General features: G+C 38.4%; 2 protein-coding genes across 2 annotated transcripts; both read right to left on the bottom strand.

Moving 5' to 3' along the window:
• Positions 1-3,323: 3,323 nt before the first annotated feature.
• On the bottom strand, positions 3,324-5,741 carry LOC107559550 (alpha-2A adrenergic receptor). The gene has a single exon (XM_016243431.1). It carries the CDS (start codon positions 5,646-5,648, stop codon positions 4,491-4,493), a length of 1,158 nt encoding a protein of 385 aa, XP_016098917.1. The 5' UTR covers positions 5,649-5,741; the 3' UTR covers positions 3,324-4,490.
• A 4,623-nt stretch (positions 5,742-10,364) lies between these two features.
• On the bottom strand, positions 10,365-14,360 carry LOC107559551 (leucine-rich repeat protein SHOC-2-like). The gene is made up of 8 exons (XM_016243432.1): positions 13,835-14,360; positions 13,496-13,626; positions 13,199-13,387; positions 12,858-12,980; positions 12,611-12,748; positions 11,986-12,103; positions 11,696-11,898; positions 10,365-11,461 (listed from the first exon to the last, which is right to left on the bottom strand). Exons 1-8 carry the CDS (start codon positions 14,019-14,021, stop codon positions 11,456-11,458), a joined length of 1,095 nt encoding a protein of 364 aa, XP_016098918.1. The 5' UTR covers positions 14,022-14,360; the 3' UTR covers positions 10,365-11,455.
• Between the last annotated feature and the right edge of the window lie 1,794 nt (positions 14,361-16,154).

The following is a 16,154-nucleotide window of genomic DNA, read 5'->3' as shown; positions in this document are numbered from 1 at the left end:
TGCTGTTAGAATTCCACATAGACTTCCATTTCTAAAGTTCATTACTTTAGATGCAATGTTTATTTGTTGTCACACACAGTGGTAATCAAATGCTGTCAATAGAGATTACTCAGAACATTCCTTTAATTATGTAAGCTCATTTCAAACCCATAGTATGAGAATTCAACGTATGTATATACAGTGTTGGGCAGTAACTAGTTACTGTAATAATATTACTTTTTGCAGTAACTAGTAGTGTGAGTAATTACTAATAAGATTTCAGTAATAATATTACAGTTGCCATCCATAAAACAGGTTAGTTACTTTTGATGCCTCGACCCCGCTGATTTCAAATCCATCAATCAAATAATTCCTAGATTTATTTTTATCATTTTCACGACTCGCACATACATGTGATGCCCCCAGTGCAGCAGGCGAGCTTGGAATATGGAAAAGCTTACATTCAGCAGATAGAAATATTGCATTATATTGATTTTGTCAAAATAAAAGATGATCTGAACACTGTTGTGTAAATTGTGGCTTTACTTTACTCTGGCATTACATCCCACCCACATTCCTCTGACCAGCATGTGGTACATTATATTACTATAATGAAAAAATATTTTTGGAAAATGTAACTTTTTTTTTTGTGATTTGACAAAATACATAATGAAATATAATCGTATATTTGTAACAGAGAAATTCCAATTAGCTTCAAGCTACACATCTACTTCTACTTGAATGTCACTATCAATCACTATTGAGTGTTTGTAATAACTTCTGATTGCGATCCAATGTGGATTTTGGTCAAATGATGAGGCAGAATTATGTTGTTAGTAACATTCTAGAAGAATTTTATGTGGAAGATACACAGTTACAACTTCTGTGGGGCGTGAAGAAAAAGTAATGTAACTAGTAGTGTAACTAATTACTGTTGCCAGAAAGTAATAAGTAAAGTAACTATATAACTTTTGAAAGGAGTAATTATGAGTAATATATTACATTCTTTGAGTAACTAGCCCAGCACTGTGTGAGTATATTTTATATATAAAAATGACAACAAGAATGACTGTTAGATAATTAATAATATCAATAATATTATTTTAATAATAAATAATAATAAATAAAACTTATCTTAATTTTAATTATTTTAAATGTAATTATGATTATTATTAAAATTAAAATAGTAATATATTTTATTATTATATATGATACTTAATGTTGATGTAATAATAACAAAAGAAAGAATTTAGCATACAAGATATGGACTTTCTTCTTTTAATTATTTTAATTTAATTATTTTAATTATGATTATTATTCTTAATAATAATACGGATTATTATTTTGATTATTACATTTTATAATTTATATTTAAATCTTATGTAACAATTATTGTGCTAATAATTATTGCAATGTAATAATAATATATTTAATAATAAATTAAATTATTTAACTTTTTTCCTTTTCTTTCGTTCCTTTTTTATTTTCTTTTTACTTTATTCTTTCTTTCATTTTATTATTTTAGGATTTTATTAAGGCATAACATTTATTTTTATTTATTTATTTTCAGATTTTTGTTCAGATTTATAGATATTGTTATTCTTTTTTTATTGTATAATGTATTATTATTATTATAACTGTGCAACAGTATTTTAAGATAAAAAACAATAATAATAATAGTTGTTGTAAAAAATTGTATAATCTATTATTATGACGATAATTGTACAAAGGTATTTTTAAGATAATTAATAATAATAATTATTATTATTATTATTTAATGTTGATATTGTAATGATTATGAGTATTGTTTTTTTATAAACATCAGATTATAATAATTATTGTGATTCTTTTTTTATAAAAAAACAAGGAAATTAGCATAAAACATGTAGACTTTTATCAGACATTTTGTCAACACAAAAGTAATAAGAACCAATAATTTCAAAGACATAAGCACTGTTTTGTTCAGATTTATTGGGGTCTGTTCATTGAAGAGTGGCATAAAGCATAAACCTTCCCTGATAATAATAATAATTATTATTATTATTACTGTTATGATAAAATTAATTATTATTGTTATAATTTTTAAATAATAATACAATATTTGTTTGTTTGAATGATTGATTTTATTCACAGCTCTGTCTTTGACAAACTAGCTATTGAAAAACCTGGCAGCTGTTGTCCTCACCTGCGCTGATGTAATTAATTATCAAGTTCTCTCTCTCTCTCTCTCTCTCTCTCAAAGTTGACCAAAACACCCTCCTCCCTGCTCATTCACACTTCTGAAGTGAAGCTGATCGGTATAACCCCCTGCACTCCCACTGAATGTCCCTGTTCATCACCGCACGGCCATCTCTCTGGTCTCCCACTCACACTTCAGGACGGCCAGCAGGATCCACGCACCTCCTCCTCCCTCCCGACAGCTCATATCATGTCATACATGTATCTCAGCCGCAGCGCTGCCATATCTTTAAAGTTCCCATTTAATACTTTTATGTCAGTTCGTAAAAGGTTCGGAAACCGGCGATACAGGTCCGTGCAATAAAAACCTTATTTTAAACTTCGCAATTATCACCCCGCTGACTTGGCGATTTAATGATGATTATAGATGAGATGAAATGATCATGATCCATCATAATTATGAAGGTCTCGATACATTCTCTCCAGCATATAAATGTATTGCTGCCACTGGGGAACTACACCACGGTTTGTAAAATGCTATTCCTGAATTTGCTCTGGGGGGGAAATGAAATGCGTAAATCACATAATTGTGAGGCACATAAACCACCGAATTTCTGAGGTGAACGGTCAGCTGAGACATTAAAGTCAAACTGAACTGAGAGATGGGTAAAATAATTTAAATTGAGGAGATAATCGCTGACAGATAACAGCAACTTTTCTCGTTTGTTCTTTAAATGTGAGAAAGTCGAGGAGATTGAGCAATTCCATGTGATTAGGCCTATCTAAGGTTTAGAGAAGTTCTAAGGTGCAAAATAAGAGTTAAAGGAATATTATCAGATAAATGGGTGATTGGTCAGTTTGCACGTCCATCAAACAAACTTTCGAAGCGGGTGAATCACAAAATTGCTTAGTTTTGTGGTTATACTTTCAAAACTGTGTATTTTTATATTTATCCCAGTCAGTAGCCTACTTTGTTTCCATTGTAAACGCATTGCTATAAACACAATTTTTGCTTTTGTGAAGATATACTTTTATATATATACTTTGTGAAGACATACTTTTAACTCTTTCAGAGTCTGATCCCATAAGTGAAGCTTTGCTTTTCATAAGAAAAATGATCCAGTTGCCTTTCTAGAATGATACCAGACAAAAAAAAAAGCCTCTGTACTTTTTATTTTTTTGAGTATTTTCTCTCTTTGTATGTGCAAATTTTTTTCAGACCTCAATGGTTAAACACATTGAAAGCACAACCGGAAATCCAATATTATATAATAGCCATACATAGGTTTTTCAGATATGGCAATAACACAGTGACAGGTAGTTTGTAGGTGTCATTCAAGACCTTTGTTTTCTTCCATTTTAGCAACTGGACTGGACACCTACTCCATCTCTCTACAACTGGATATCTCCAGTCACTCCACGCGTCCCGAGGGGGAAAAAAACCAGCACAGCGAGAGGCCTGACCTCACCTTGACCTGGAGAAACTCTGTTGTCAGTCATTCGATATCTTGCTGAATATTCAACTCTTTTGTTGTGCATTTCTACAAATTCGCTAGCTAAACCAGCAGTCTGTTTGACACAGTTTATTAGTCGCAGACGGAAACTATCCCTTGTGTTGTGACACTAAAGATCCATCCATTATATTTATGGTGACAGATATAAAGTACATCAGAAGCCGGAGAAATATGTCGTGACACCGGCCTGTCAGGTTCCAGTCAGACGAGCTCAACATCTTTTTGCTTAATGGTCCACAGCAAGATTTTAAATGAACCGTTACTGGCAGGGATAAAAAAAAAAAAAACAATTAATCCACCAAACAATATCAACACCTTCACAATTAATTATACAATATGTCAGGGAAAATAAACGGGCCCTGCGAGAAAACACATCGACATGCACGTTGCAGCATAGTTTGACAGTTTTGCAGCACATTATGTGGCTTGGAGGCCAAGTTTGTAGTCTTTTGGCCCTTAAAAACTTTTTTTTCTTCACATTTTAAACAACATCCAGCATCGTTTGTGATGCATTGTCTTTGAATATGTCCCTCCATGTTGGCGGATCACAAAAATACCAGAATTACGAAACTACACCACTCACTGTATATCACAACAATACACTTCAGAAATGGACGAATCTGCACTGTGCTGTAATTGCATAATCATGCATTGTTGCATTTGTACAAAGCATGTAAGAGTCTATTTTTTCCTCTTCAGACTTGTTGTATAATGACACACAACATGTTGGCTTACTGTACACAAGTACTTCCCATAAACGCCAGGTGATATATTACACTGGCTAAAGGAAAAAAAGGGAAAAGAAAAACAGCAACCCATTCACACCACTCTCCTGTTATCTCTCCGGCAGAGGATCTTCTTGAAGGATCTTCGGAAGTCATTATTGAAGATGGTGTATATAATGGGATTGAGGGAGCTGTTGCAGTAGCCGAACCAGAAGAAGAACTTGAAAAGAGTTTCCGGCACACAGCTTTTGCAAAATGCCGTCAACGTGTAGGTGAAGAAAAACGGGAACCAGCAGATTACGAACACGCCTATGACCACCGCCAGGACGAACGTGAAGCGCTTTTCCCGGTTTTGACGGCCCTTCCACCTGCTGGTCTTGGTGGTCTGGAGGACCTCGCTCTTGTCACCGTCCTCCGGTTTGATTTGGCTCAGCTTGGTCTTTCCTTTTGAGCTCTTCTTCTTGATGGAGCAAGGGTTGGAGACCTTGTGGTCCGAGGACGACGATTCTTCCATGTCCATGCCGTTTATCTCGCCCTTGTCATCCTGTTTGGGGTTCGGATTCCCATTGAGCTTCTCAAGGGGATCGTTCTCCTTCTTGCCCGCTTCCTTTTTCCTCCGGTCCCCAGGTGGGGCTCTGGTTCTCTTCTTGGCGATCTGGTAGATTCGGATGTACACGAGGACCATGATGATGCAAGGCAAGAAAAACGAGCCGATGGAAGAGGAAACAATGTACCATTTTTCTTCGTTGATTTTGCAGGTGTTCCCCTCTTCCTTCTTCATGGTAATAAGAGGCGGGAAGGAGATCACGGCAGCGATGATCCAAACTATAAAAATAATGCGCTTGATTCGTTGCGGTGTGCGCTTGAGGTTGTACTCGATGGCTTGCGTGATCGACCAGTACCTGTCCAGACTGATGGCGCACAGGTGAGTGATTGAGGCCGTGCAGAAGAGAACGTCCAAGGCCAGGTAGATTTCGCACCAAACCTGCCCAAAGGCCCAGCAGCCCATCAGCTCATTCGCCAATGAGAACGGCATCACCAGAGTGGCCACCAATATGTCAGCGGAGGCCAGCGACACCAGGAACAGGTTCTGAGGAGCCCGGAGAGCTCGGCTCGTGAACACGGCGATGATCACCAGCACATTGCCAAAGACAATGAGGAGGATGAGGAGCCCCACCAGGACGCTCATAGGAAGGGCCACCAGCAGGGTGTATGGCGTATCTGTCCCATTGGTCGAATTGTCACACCTCATTGCTGAGAATCACAATCTCTTCCTCTCACAACTGAAATTATGTTTTTGGCCGATGGCACTTAATTTTTTTCAGCATTATTGAAGACAAGATCATTTTTTTTGTCATTTTGGCATCTAAAAAATAAGGAGGAAAAATGATTTAAAGAAATAAGTATTAAAATTCAATAATAGTTAAAAAATATTTTTTTTTAGAAACAAAGGTAAGTAATAATATCAAAAATATAATCGATTTATTTCTCATACTTTGTTCAAAAATACCACAATACTATACTAACAGCAAAAAGCAAGACAGGAATGGACCTCACCTTAGTGAAAAAAAGCCTGATACTACCCACTTGTGAAACCAAGAAATCTTCCTCAGAGTGTAACGAAGTCGCTCAGCATGAGAAAAACGGCATGATTAATTCCTCGCATCTCCTCGGAGGAGCACGTGAAGACAGCGCTTCATCACCAGCGCTCAGCTCGGCTGTGCGCGCACCGAGGTAACCGAGGGGCGATCACATTAGCCTGCTGTGTGTGTGTGACGCGTTCTAAATGACCTCCCTCGTGTTCCGCGCGCGAGCCCCGCCCTCTTTCTCGAAGCGCCAGGCCGCCAGCCTCAGATTCCACGTTGCTTAGCAGCGAGACTCGAGAGGCGCTGCCAAAAGCATGTCCAGAAACCACTGAGAACACCTTTTATTCGTGCCGGTGCCTGACTGGTTTAAATCAATTAAACTACTTGTTTTAGTGTTTGCCTGAACAAGAGAGAATAAACTATTTATCGCTGATAAATGATAATCGACTTGAGTAACAACATGGCCTAAAAATAACAACATACTTTTTATACAGTTACAACTGAATAATAGTTTATAACGATTGAATACATAAAGGCCATTGTATATATATATATATATATATATATATATACACACACTGATTTCAATTTCAAACTAATTTGAGGAGTATGTACTCAATGAGAATATTTTGAATATTAATGAAATATTTTAGAGCTGACTAAACGGAGTAAAAAGATTTGCACTCACTGGGGTCTTGACGTCTCCAGGGCTGAAAATCAACCTTTTTAAGATTCCCTCACATTTCCTGGCTTTCCATGACCGTGGGAACCCTAATCATATCGGAAAACTTTACTGCAAAATAGTTTTTCAAGTACCAGGCTAAGTGATGAATGAGAAAGAGGTAACCAATGCAGCTCAGTCATTCTGCGAGAGCGAGGAGCGAGGAAACAGCGACACCTTCCGGAAATATCAGCACGCGGTATTTACACCTGCACCAGAGCCGGGAAACTAGCCACTGAGATGCACTTTCCTGCAGATTTGAGCTTTAACATCGAGCAAAATTACCTGCCTGTAGCCTTATAGCAGTGATCCTCAAATCTGGCTTGCGAGATCCACTTTCCTGCAGAGTTTAGCTCCAACCCTAATCAAACACACCTACCTGTGATTTTCTTATGATCCTGAAGACATTGATTAGCAAACTCAGGTGTTTGATTAGGGTTGGAGCTAAACTCTGCAGGAAAGCGGATCTCGAGGTGCCAGAGTTGCTGACCCCTGACGACTTACACATTGAGCAGATGATAGATGGGATTTATGTAGTGAACAAATGTGAGCAATGTGAAACAAACTATTTAATGTGCATCATGGGATGCATTTGAAGCAGTATTGAAGGAGTTCACATATATGCTGGTCATTTTGGGGATGCTTTTCCTTCACTATCAGTTTAAACTCATCAATTAAGAGTATTTACATTTGAATTTAAATTATGTACTAAAAATCATATCAACAAAATCCATTTGAAACATTTAGAGGAAAATATTTTCATGATCTTCAGCTATTTCAGCCATGTGTTCAAACATTTTTACTAAGACAGATAGACAGAGAGATGACAGACATGATAGACAGACAGATGATAGACATGATAGATAGACAGACAGATGACAGACATGATCGAATAGACAGACAGATAGATGATAAGACATGATAGATCGACAGATGATAGACATGATAGACAGATGATAGACATGATAGATAGACAGACAGATGATAGACATGATCGAATAGACAGACAGATAGATAGACAGATGATAGACATGATAGACAGACAGACAGGTGATAGACATGATCGAATAGACAGACAGATAGATAGACAGACATGATAGATAGACAGATGATAGACATGATAGATAGACAGATGATAGATAGACAGACAAATGATAGACATGATAGATAGACAGACAGATGATAGAGACAGAATCCCAAACAGATAGACAGAGACATAGATAGATATAGACAGATGATAGATAGACAGAATCCCAGACAGATAGACAGAGACATTGATAGATAGATATGTCTCTCATAGTTGAGGTATACCTATGATGAAAATTACAGGCCTCTCTCATCTTTTTAAGTGGGAGAACTTGCACAATTGGTGGCTGACTAAATACTTTTTTGCCCCACTGTAGATAGACAGACAGAATCCCAGACAGATAGATAGATAGATAGTTTAACAGGCAAATAAATAAGTTATATACTCTCTGACAGAAACACTTTGAGTGGATTGTTGATCAGATTGATTATTGATCTGGACTGATCATTTAAAAATGTATGACGGGTGAGAGAGGACGACATTTGACATTCATAAGGCAGTCAAATGAACATTTATTTGAAGAATGCTTATCAAAGCAAAGACTTGATCTGATGGAAGAGGGTCCTGTTACTTGCTTGGGCTGAGTCAGAAACAAACAAACCAAGAGTCACCTTTAAGGCTGTTTTTCTAGAGAAAAGTACATTAGACATGTCTGCACAACACTTGATACCCTATGTACGGTCCAAAAAAAACATTTTGCAGTTAAGAATGAGCAACATTTTTTACATCCCTGTCCATCCAACCAGACAATCATGAATTAAAAAAAAAAAGAAAGAAAAAAGAAACATGCTTGTTTCCTATATATAGCAAGGCAAGAAAAAAAAGCAGGAAACATACAACATTCCTATGTATAAAGAAATAAAAAAAACATGGAAAATGAACTTCATTTATACAATTTCTATTACCTAAATGCACAGACAATATATATAAAAAATAAACCATACCCTTAAACTCCAATCATAAGGATTCACCAGAAAAATACAAGATCAAAATTGCCACCCCGGCTGATTATAACCGCGCTGTCAGTATTCACCATTAAAAGTACAATTATTATGTATTTGTCTTTTTTGACTACATTCCTGATTTGTGATGCATTCTCATCCGAAGCCGATCATACTGTTAACCTACATAAAAACCAGCCCCACTCCCCTGCATAAATGGCATATAAATGCTGAAAAAATTTTTTTTTAAACTTAAATGGAACGCGTCACAAGGCCACGTTCCTAATGCACGTCTCACTTGAAGTACTCAAAGGCATTTATTGTCACATAATAATTCCATTTTGTTAACAATGAACTATACCCTCACACACACACACACACACGCGCGCACACACACACACACACACAAAAGAAAGCTTTTATACAAAACCAGGAATGCAATGCCTCTGGTGTATAGTTAAGCATGAACAGAGAAAGCCCTTTTTACAATGTTTGTATTTTTGTCGTTTTTTTGTTTTCATTCAGCATCTGCATCAGGCACAAGATATGCACCAAGCAGGTCCAGAGGGATTTCATCTGTAGCAGAACGTCTGTGCTGGTAGAACCGGCCCGAGAAGCGAGTCCCGTAACGTCTCACGCGGGCCGGTTCTTTTACAGCATTACGTTTCTAGGAGGTCCATAAGCAGCAACAGGTTCTGCTGGCTGATTAAAAAAAAGCAGCGATTTGTGTCCTTTTCATGGCCCCACGAATGCGAAGTGCCTCTCCGAAGCCTTTACACTGCTGCCAATGTACACAATGTCCTTATGAATCAAAGGAAAGAGCGAGAGGAAATGTAAAAAAAAAGAAAAGAAACAAGGTGGACACAAAACCAAAATACATTTGGCTTGATAAACTAAAGTGGAGGTGGAAATTTACAGTCGCTTGATATAATACTAAACCAAAAGAAATTCAATTTTGAACGAAACAACTCCATTGTTTGAAAAGGTGAAAAAAAAAAAAAATTTGTATAATGGACCCATTTGGGATTTTAATTGCAATACTTTGATGATCTGCACCAGTTGAAACTGATATGAATTTTGAAATATATAGAAACACAAACTAGTAAGGTGGACACAAAACCAAAATACATTTGGCTTGATAAACTAAAGTGGAGGTGGAAATTTACAGTCGCTTGATATAATACTAAACCAAAAGAAATTCAATTTTGAACGAAACAACTCCATTGTTTGAAAAGGTGAAAAAAAAAATTTGTATAATGGACCCATTTGGGATTTTAATTGCAATACTTTGATGATCTGCACCAGTTGAAACTGATATGAATTTTTAAATATATAGAAACACAAACTAGTCAGATAGAAGTTTAAATCAAAACATTTAATAAAGAGAAAAAGCGTCAAAGAAAAAGTTCTTAAGAGAATGTTATAGCTCGAATTTGCTGAGGCAATTTTTTTCATTCATTGTTATAAAATATACATGATAGAGAATTAAAATAAAAGAAACTACTTCAGAAATAATAATAAATGCCCCCTTCCATACGTTTAATCGGTAATATGAAATGTCGCAACCCTTTTACTTGAGGGGGATGCCAAATATCAATACAAAGTGCATTAAAAGCAGCAGCATACCCCCCCCCCCCCCCCCCCGGTAACCATTGTTTAATATTCTGTGAATTTAAAAGAGCAGAAAATCACAGGGAAAAGTTTAAACCGGTCCGATGACACGGACCAGGAAATCCTTCAAATGCAGAATTTAAAAAGGGAGGGAAGTGATGTTGAATGGGCGTTTGGCATTCCTCACAGTAAACGCGGGCCTTTAACTGCTAGCACTGTTCAGCACCTGATATGGAGATGCGACTTTCACCGATAGGACACAAGCAGAGCGCAACACTGTGGATATGGCAAACAAGTAAACAATCCCAAACCCCACGTCCAGAACAGAGATAGCCGAAACCAGACCTGCACCTCTGAGTGACATGACGTGATTGCTATCAAAAAACAATTTTTGATTCATCTGTTACTTCACTGTTTCACAGGGGAAAAAAAGATTGTGGATTCATCATTTTAAAACGTCATGCGCAGCAACACGTTCCGACAGCGAAGAGGAATGAATATTTTAAAAAAGGGAGGGACAAAATAATCGACAATAATTACAAAATGAAAAGGAATTACGGAATAAATTATACTTTTGTAAATTCATCCTTTTTGTATTAAAAACGTCTTGGATAATAATGTTCAGACACAAACCACCCAACTGCACTGAATAGGCACAATTCTAGAATAATAATAATACAAAAAGAAGAACTAAAATGTGTTCACTGCTTCCAAAACAGCTCCTCTGTACAATAAAAATCTTTTGGTTGTGGGATGACAAAAACATAAAAAATAAAAAAAACTCACATACAGTATGGCGGCAGCAGCAAAAATGAATTGTTTTGTTTTTGCATACAACTGTTTCCTGGCGTCGAAACCCCTATAATGACTTTCAATAAATTGGCAAAATGACTGAAACATTTTAAGAGCGCCTCTTCAGAATCACTAATGTACATTAATTTTGGCAACTGAAGTCTAGACTTTGTTTTCTACTGGGGTAAAGGGGACCTAACTGGCTACGATTCCTCCACCGATAGGAACCTAGTTACGCAGTTTCCTGTCCTAGATATAATGACGACGAAGGTAACGTCGTGTGGCGATTCGGTTTCCTCTTTGTACAGTGTGTGAGCCATCTCAGACCATGGCGCGGTAGGGACCCTGCATCTTGAGGAATAATCACTAATGTACATTAATTTTGGCAACTGAAGTCTAGACATTGTTTTCTACTGGGGTAAAGGGGACCTAACTGGCTACGATTCCTCCACCGATAGGAACCTAGTTACGCAGTTTCCTGTCCTAGATATAATGACGACGAAGGTAACGTCGTGTGGTGATTCGGTTTCCTCTTTGTACAGTGTGTGAGCCATCTCAGACCATGGCGCGGTAGGGACCCTGCATCTTGAGGAACTGGATGATAAAGGACGGGCCTCCGGCGACGATCTGCGGTGGGAGGTGGCTGAGGGGGCAGTTCTCTATGCTCATGATGGACAGCTTACTGCACAGCGCCAGCTCGAACGGCAGACTGTGCAGGTTAGGGTTGTCGTTCAGGTACAGGTCCTCCAGGTTCTCCAGTGTACCTGTGGGTTGGAGAGAGGAAGGCCGTAAGAGAGCTGCGTATGAATGTGTGTGGCCGTGTGCGTTTAATGGCAGCGGTGAGCTCGTACCAATCTCCTCAGGTAGGTGCTGCAGCAGGTTCTCTCCCAAGCCCAGGTATGTCAGGTTGGTCAGGTGACCGATTCCTCTTGGCAAAGTGGTCAGCTGATTATTGGTCAACACAAGTTTCTGCAAAAAAATGCCAGAAATGAGTTTCACACTAACCACTATAATAGGGTGACCATATACGTGCCATTTTCCCAGGATGCGTCCTGTTTTGGCTTTGTTTTCATGCTTGCTGAAGGTAATGATCGAAAAGTAGTTTGACCAATAACATGCAAGCATTGTACACAATGGACCAATCATGGCGTGTGAGAAGGTGGGATCTACAGTCAAAGCAATGCAATTACGTGTACATATTAGGTGTGTTCGACTTAAAAGCAGTGTCAGACCGATCAGTGTTTGACATCAAAGTACCTCGAGAGCGTTTCGAAAGCATAACCGTCTGTATGGTACTTTGATGTCATACACCGATCGGTCTGCACACGCAAACAAAGCCAAAACCTAGATATTTTAGGCAATATAGAAATCCTGGCCAGGACGCGTCCTGGGAAAATGGCACGTATGGTCACCCTACACTATAACAGCCTCTATACAAATTAGAAAATGTTAGAAAATGTTAACAAAATGTTCTACCTGCAGATCCTTAAGGTAAGCTATCTCATTTGGGAGGGACTCCAGTTTGTTCTCCTCCAGGTCAAGCTCTCGCAGTTTCCGTAAGTTTCCTATCCCATGAGGCAACTTCTTCAAGAGATTGTTGGACAATATGAGGACCTGAAGGTACCAAAGGAAAACAATGAGCCAAAACACAAGCCCAACTACATGACAAAAATGAGTTTGCTGTCATGAACCCGAGTGATGGTAAAATACAGAAGAGTGTCACCTCTAAAGACACAAGTCCACAGATATCCTCCGGAATCTTGGTAAGCTGGTTTGTTGCCAGGTTCAGTTCTACCATACTGGTCCACGTCCCAAAATCCAGCGGAAGAGACGTTAACTGGTTGTCCTGTAAACAGTTTCAAAAAATTACGGACTGGTATTATAATATTTTGCTTGGCCATGCAAAACTAGCCACAACGATGCTAGGGTGGCTGCTTATTGGTCCAGGTAAAAAACAAAAACACCAACAACCCTCTGCCAAATTCTGGTCTCTAGTTATGTCTCCTTCAGAGCAAGTTTGTTACCTACATATCTTCAGCAGTGATTGAGTGGATGCGCTCTCACCTTCATATTGAGCTTGCTGAGCACTTTGGCTCGGGAGAAGATGCCGAAAGGGATCTTGTTGATACGGTTGTGCTCCATGTTGAGTGAGTAGATGGTGGAGAACTGGGACGGGCCGCCCACTGGGTAAGACTGGAAACAGTTTCGTGCCAGTGTCAGACTCGTCAGGTTCACCAGACTGGAGAGAAGACCCTGAGGAGAAACAGACAAGGACCAACATAATATTTACAAAAGGGGAAAATTTAAATTATTTAAAACTGCTAATTATTAAAAGCTGTAATGAGCTGAAATAAGCCTCACCTCTGGTAACACTGAGATGTTGTTGTTTTCAAGGTTGAGCTCCTCCAGCTCTCGGCACTTCGATAAAGATCGAGGGATCGCTGATAGACGGTTGTACCTCAGACCCAGACGGTTTATACTTGACAAGTTACCTAAAGCAGTAAATCAACATAGTTTATGATTCAAATCTGTAAACTGTTGATTTAATCTAATTTACATGGACATCTATGCATACTTTCTCCACTGATGAGATTATACAGAATTATAAAGTACAAATTAACTCTCACCAAATCAACAAATGACCAACAGCAGAGCTGTTTAGTAAAATGTTTTGCTTCCGTCAATAAAGATTAGATTCACCTATAGTCTCAGGTAGGTCAAGAAGTTCGTTGTGCTGCAGGTCAAGGTTGGTGATCTGAGTGCAACTGCCAATCTCTTTAGGAAGGTGCTCCAGCTGGTTGTGGGCTACATCCAGCGTAATCAAGTTACAGAGCTCACCTATAACACAAGCCAGCAGAATCCTCACAAATGAACACTGATCTTTCATACACAAATATGATACAAGAGATTTTGTGTAATGATACTAATTTATAAATGAGATATGGCCAGATTTGTTAACCAATCAGAAGACTGAGGGTCCTTTTGCCTGTCAATAATTTTGTAAAAACCCTGAGCAGCGCATATATGGGAAGCAGGAAACTGATAAGATATATGATACAGATATTAATTTTGACATTTGCTAATAATTCATTCTGAGATAATTACATTAAACTGTTATCAAAATATGTTAAATATGTAAAAATGGGTCAGTTTAACTTTAAGTGACTGCTAGATGATGCCAAATGTAAAGATAATGAAAATGAGCACGCACAGCTGTACGGCAAACTGTAATGTCCAATATGGACCAGTACTATACATTCAGTTTTCAGATGTGAGAAAGGTATGAGCTTCCGTCAATGACGCAAATGTGTGAGCCACTAGCTAATAAACATTCAGCTCCTTCCTGTATGCTTGTACCACAAGCGCTTTCAGGAAAAAGCAGCATCAGGCCGTCAATGGTCAGCCACTTCAGGCAATTAAATCTCATCTTTTTCGGCGCTGCATCAGATGATCCTTTACTGGAGGATTTGCGGGAACTTATTAACCACACTGGAAGAAAAATGACATAGGGGACATGAATGCATTTAACCTACAGTTACAAATGCATAAATAATATTTTGTTATTTTAAATATAAAACATTGAATACTGATATTTACAATTATTTTAAAAACGAAGATACTTTAAATGGGAAATTAAAACCGCCAGCAGGTGGCAGCAAGTCACTGTTAAGAAGTGAGTCATAGCGATTGAACCGAATCATTTAAATGGTTGATTCGTTCAGGAACGAATCGCCGTCATGTTGCACAGAGACGCAAAACAGCGCTGTGGCTGTGTTTGGAATTTTTTTGTTGGCAAAATAAAGCAAAAACAGGCAATATAGTGTCTAAAACGCAAGTCTCATAAGGCACAGCTCGCTTTTGATGGGGGTGGTTCTTTCCACTGTGTACAGTACCTGGTATCTGGTTCTTTTTTCAGTACCACCTCGGCTGAGGTTCCAAGCAAGCTGTACCGTTACCAAAATTTGACGTGTAAAGCCTGCTGATCACTAATTGGCTGGAGAGAATTGCCACTCCCTGCGTCATTGAACTTGCGACACGAGACAAAGGCCGTTTCTCAATATGCGTTCTTCAGTGATCTTGCGTCCTTGTGTTCTCGCTCTACGTCATCATTAACCGTCGAAGTTCCATTCCAATTCTCAAGAACGCAAGTACAGAAGACGCATGAAAGTGCCTGGATGTGTTCTTGATATCGAGGATGCATCGAGTGCAGACTTGAGAGAATCGAGCCGTTAGAAATCCCAGAAGACGCTGCGGGCGCTGGAGTACGGAAGCCTGCAAGCTTTAAACTCGCATAAACAACAATAAACAACCTTTTACTAAACAACAAAATAATGGCTGTTTCGTGGACTGTTGAGGAAATACAGACGTTCCTCTCGTTGATAGCCAAGGAGCGGATCCAGCGAGAGCTTGATGGGACGACGCAGAATGAAAACGTTTTCCAGGAGGTCGCGGCAGTAGAGGCGGCGCAACTATAACAACATGTCTATAATCCCTAAAGCGGTACTAAACCACAGCCGTTTCTCAATATGCGTTCTTCAGTGATCTTGCGTCCTTGTGTTCTCGCTCTACGTCATCATTAACCGTCGAAGTTCCATTCCAATTCTCAAGAACGCAAGTACAGAAGACGCATGAAAGTGCCTGGATGTGTTCTTGATATCGAGGATGCATCGAGTGCAGACTTGAGAGAATTCAAAACCATAGTCATAACAACAACAACAGCAATAATAATAATAATATTAATAATAATAACAACAATAATGGTCTAGAATTAGGTGTAATTTAGCTATGTAAAATAACATTTTTAATTATTATTCTCTTTTGGAGTGACCAATACGTCTTAAAAAACTAACAATAAAATATGTCTGTCTGTCTGTCTGTCTGTCTCTATCTCTCTGTCTGTCTGTCTGTCTGTCTCTATCTATCTGTCTGTCTCTGTATGTCTGTCTCTGTCTATCTATCTGTCTCTCTGTCTGTCTATCTGTCTGTATCTATCTATCTATCTATCTATCTATCTATCTAT

Source organism: Sinocyclocheilus grahami, unplaced genomic scaffold (genome assembly GCF_001515645.1).
Source record: "Sinocyclocheilus grahami isolate Dianchi unplaced genomic scaffold, SAMN03320097.WGS_v1.1 scaffold691.1, whole genome shotgun sequence".
Taxonomy (NCBI): domain Eukaryota; kingdom Metazoa; phylum Chordata; class Actinopteri; order Cypriniformes; family Cyprinidae; genus Sinocyclocheilus; species Sinocyclocheilus grahami.
The sequence above is the reverse complement of the archived record's forward strand: the minus strand, read 5'-3'. Positions and strand labels throughout refer to the sequence as shown.

Coding starts and splice junctions, on each gene's coding strand:
- LOC107559550 (XM_016243431.1), bottom strand. CDS start 5,648: ATGAGGTGTGACAATTCGACCAATGGGACAGATACGCCATACACCCTG.
- LOC107559551 (XM_016243432.1), bottom strand. CDS start 14,021: ATGAAAGATCAGTGTTCATTTGTGAGGATTCTGCTGGCTTGTGTTATA. Junction 13,388..13,495: donor ACATCTCAGTGTTACCAGAG/GTGAGGCTTATT, acceptor GTTTCTCCTCAG/GGTCTTCTCTCCAGTCTGGT. Junction 12,981..13,198: donor TCAGCAAGCTCAATATGAAG/GTGAGAGCGCAT, acceptor AACTGTTTACAG/GACAACCAGTTAACGTCTCT.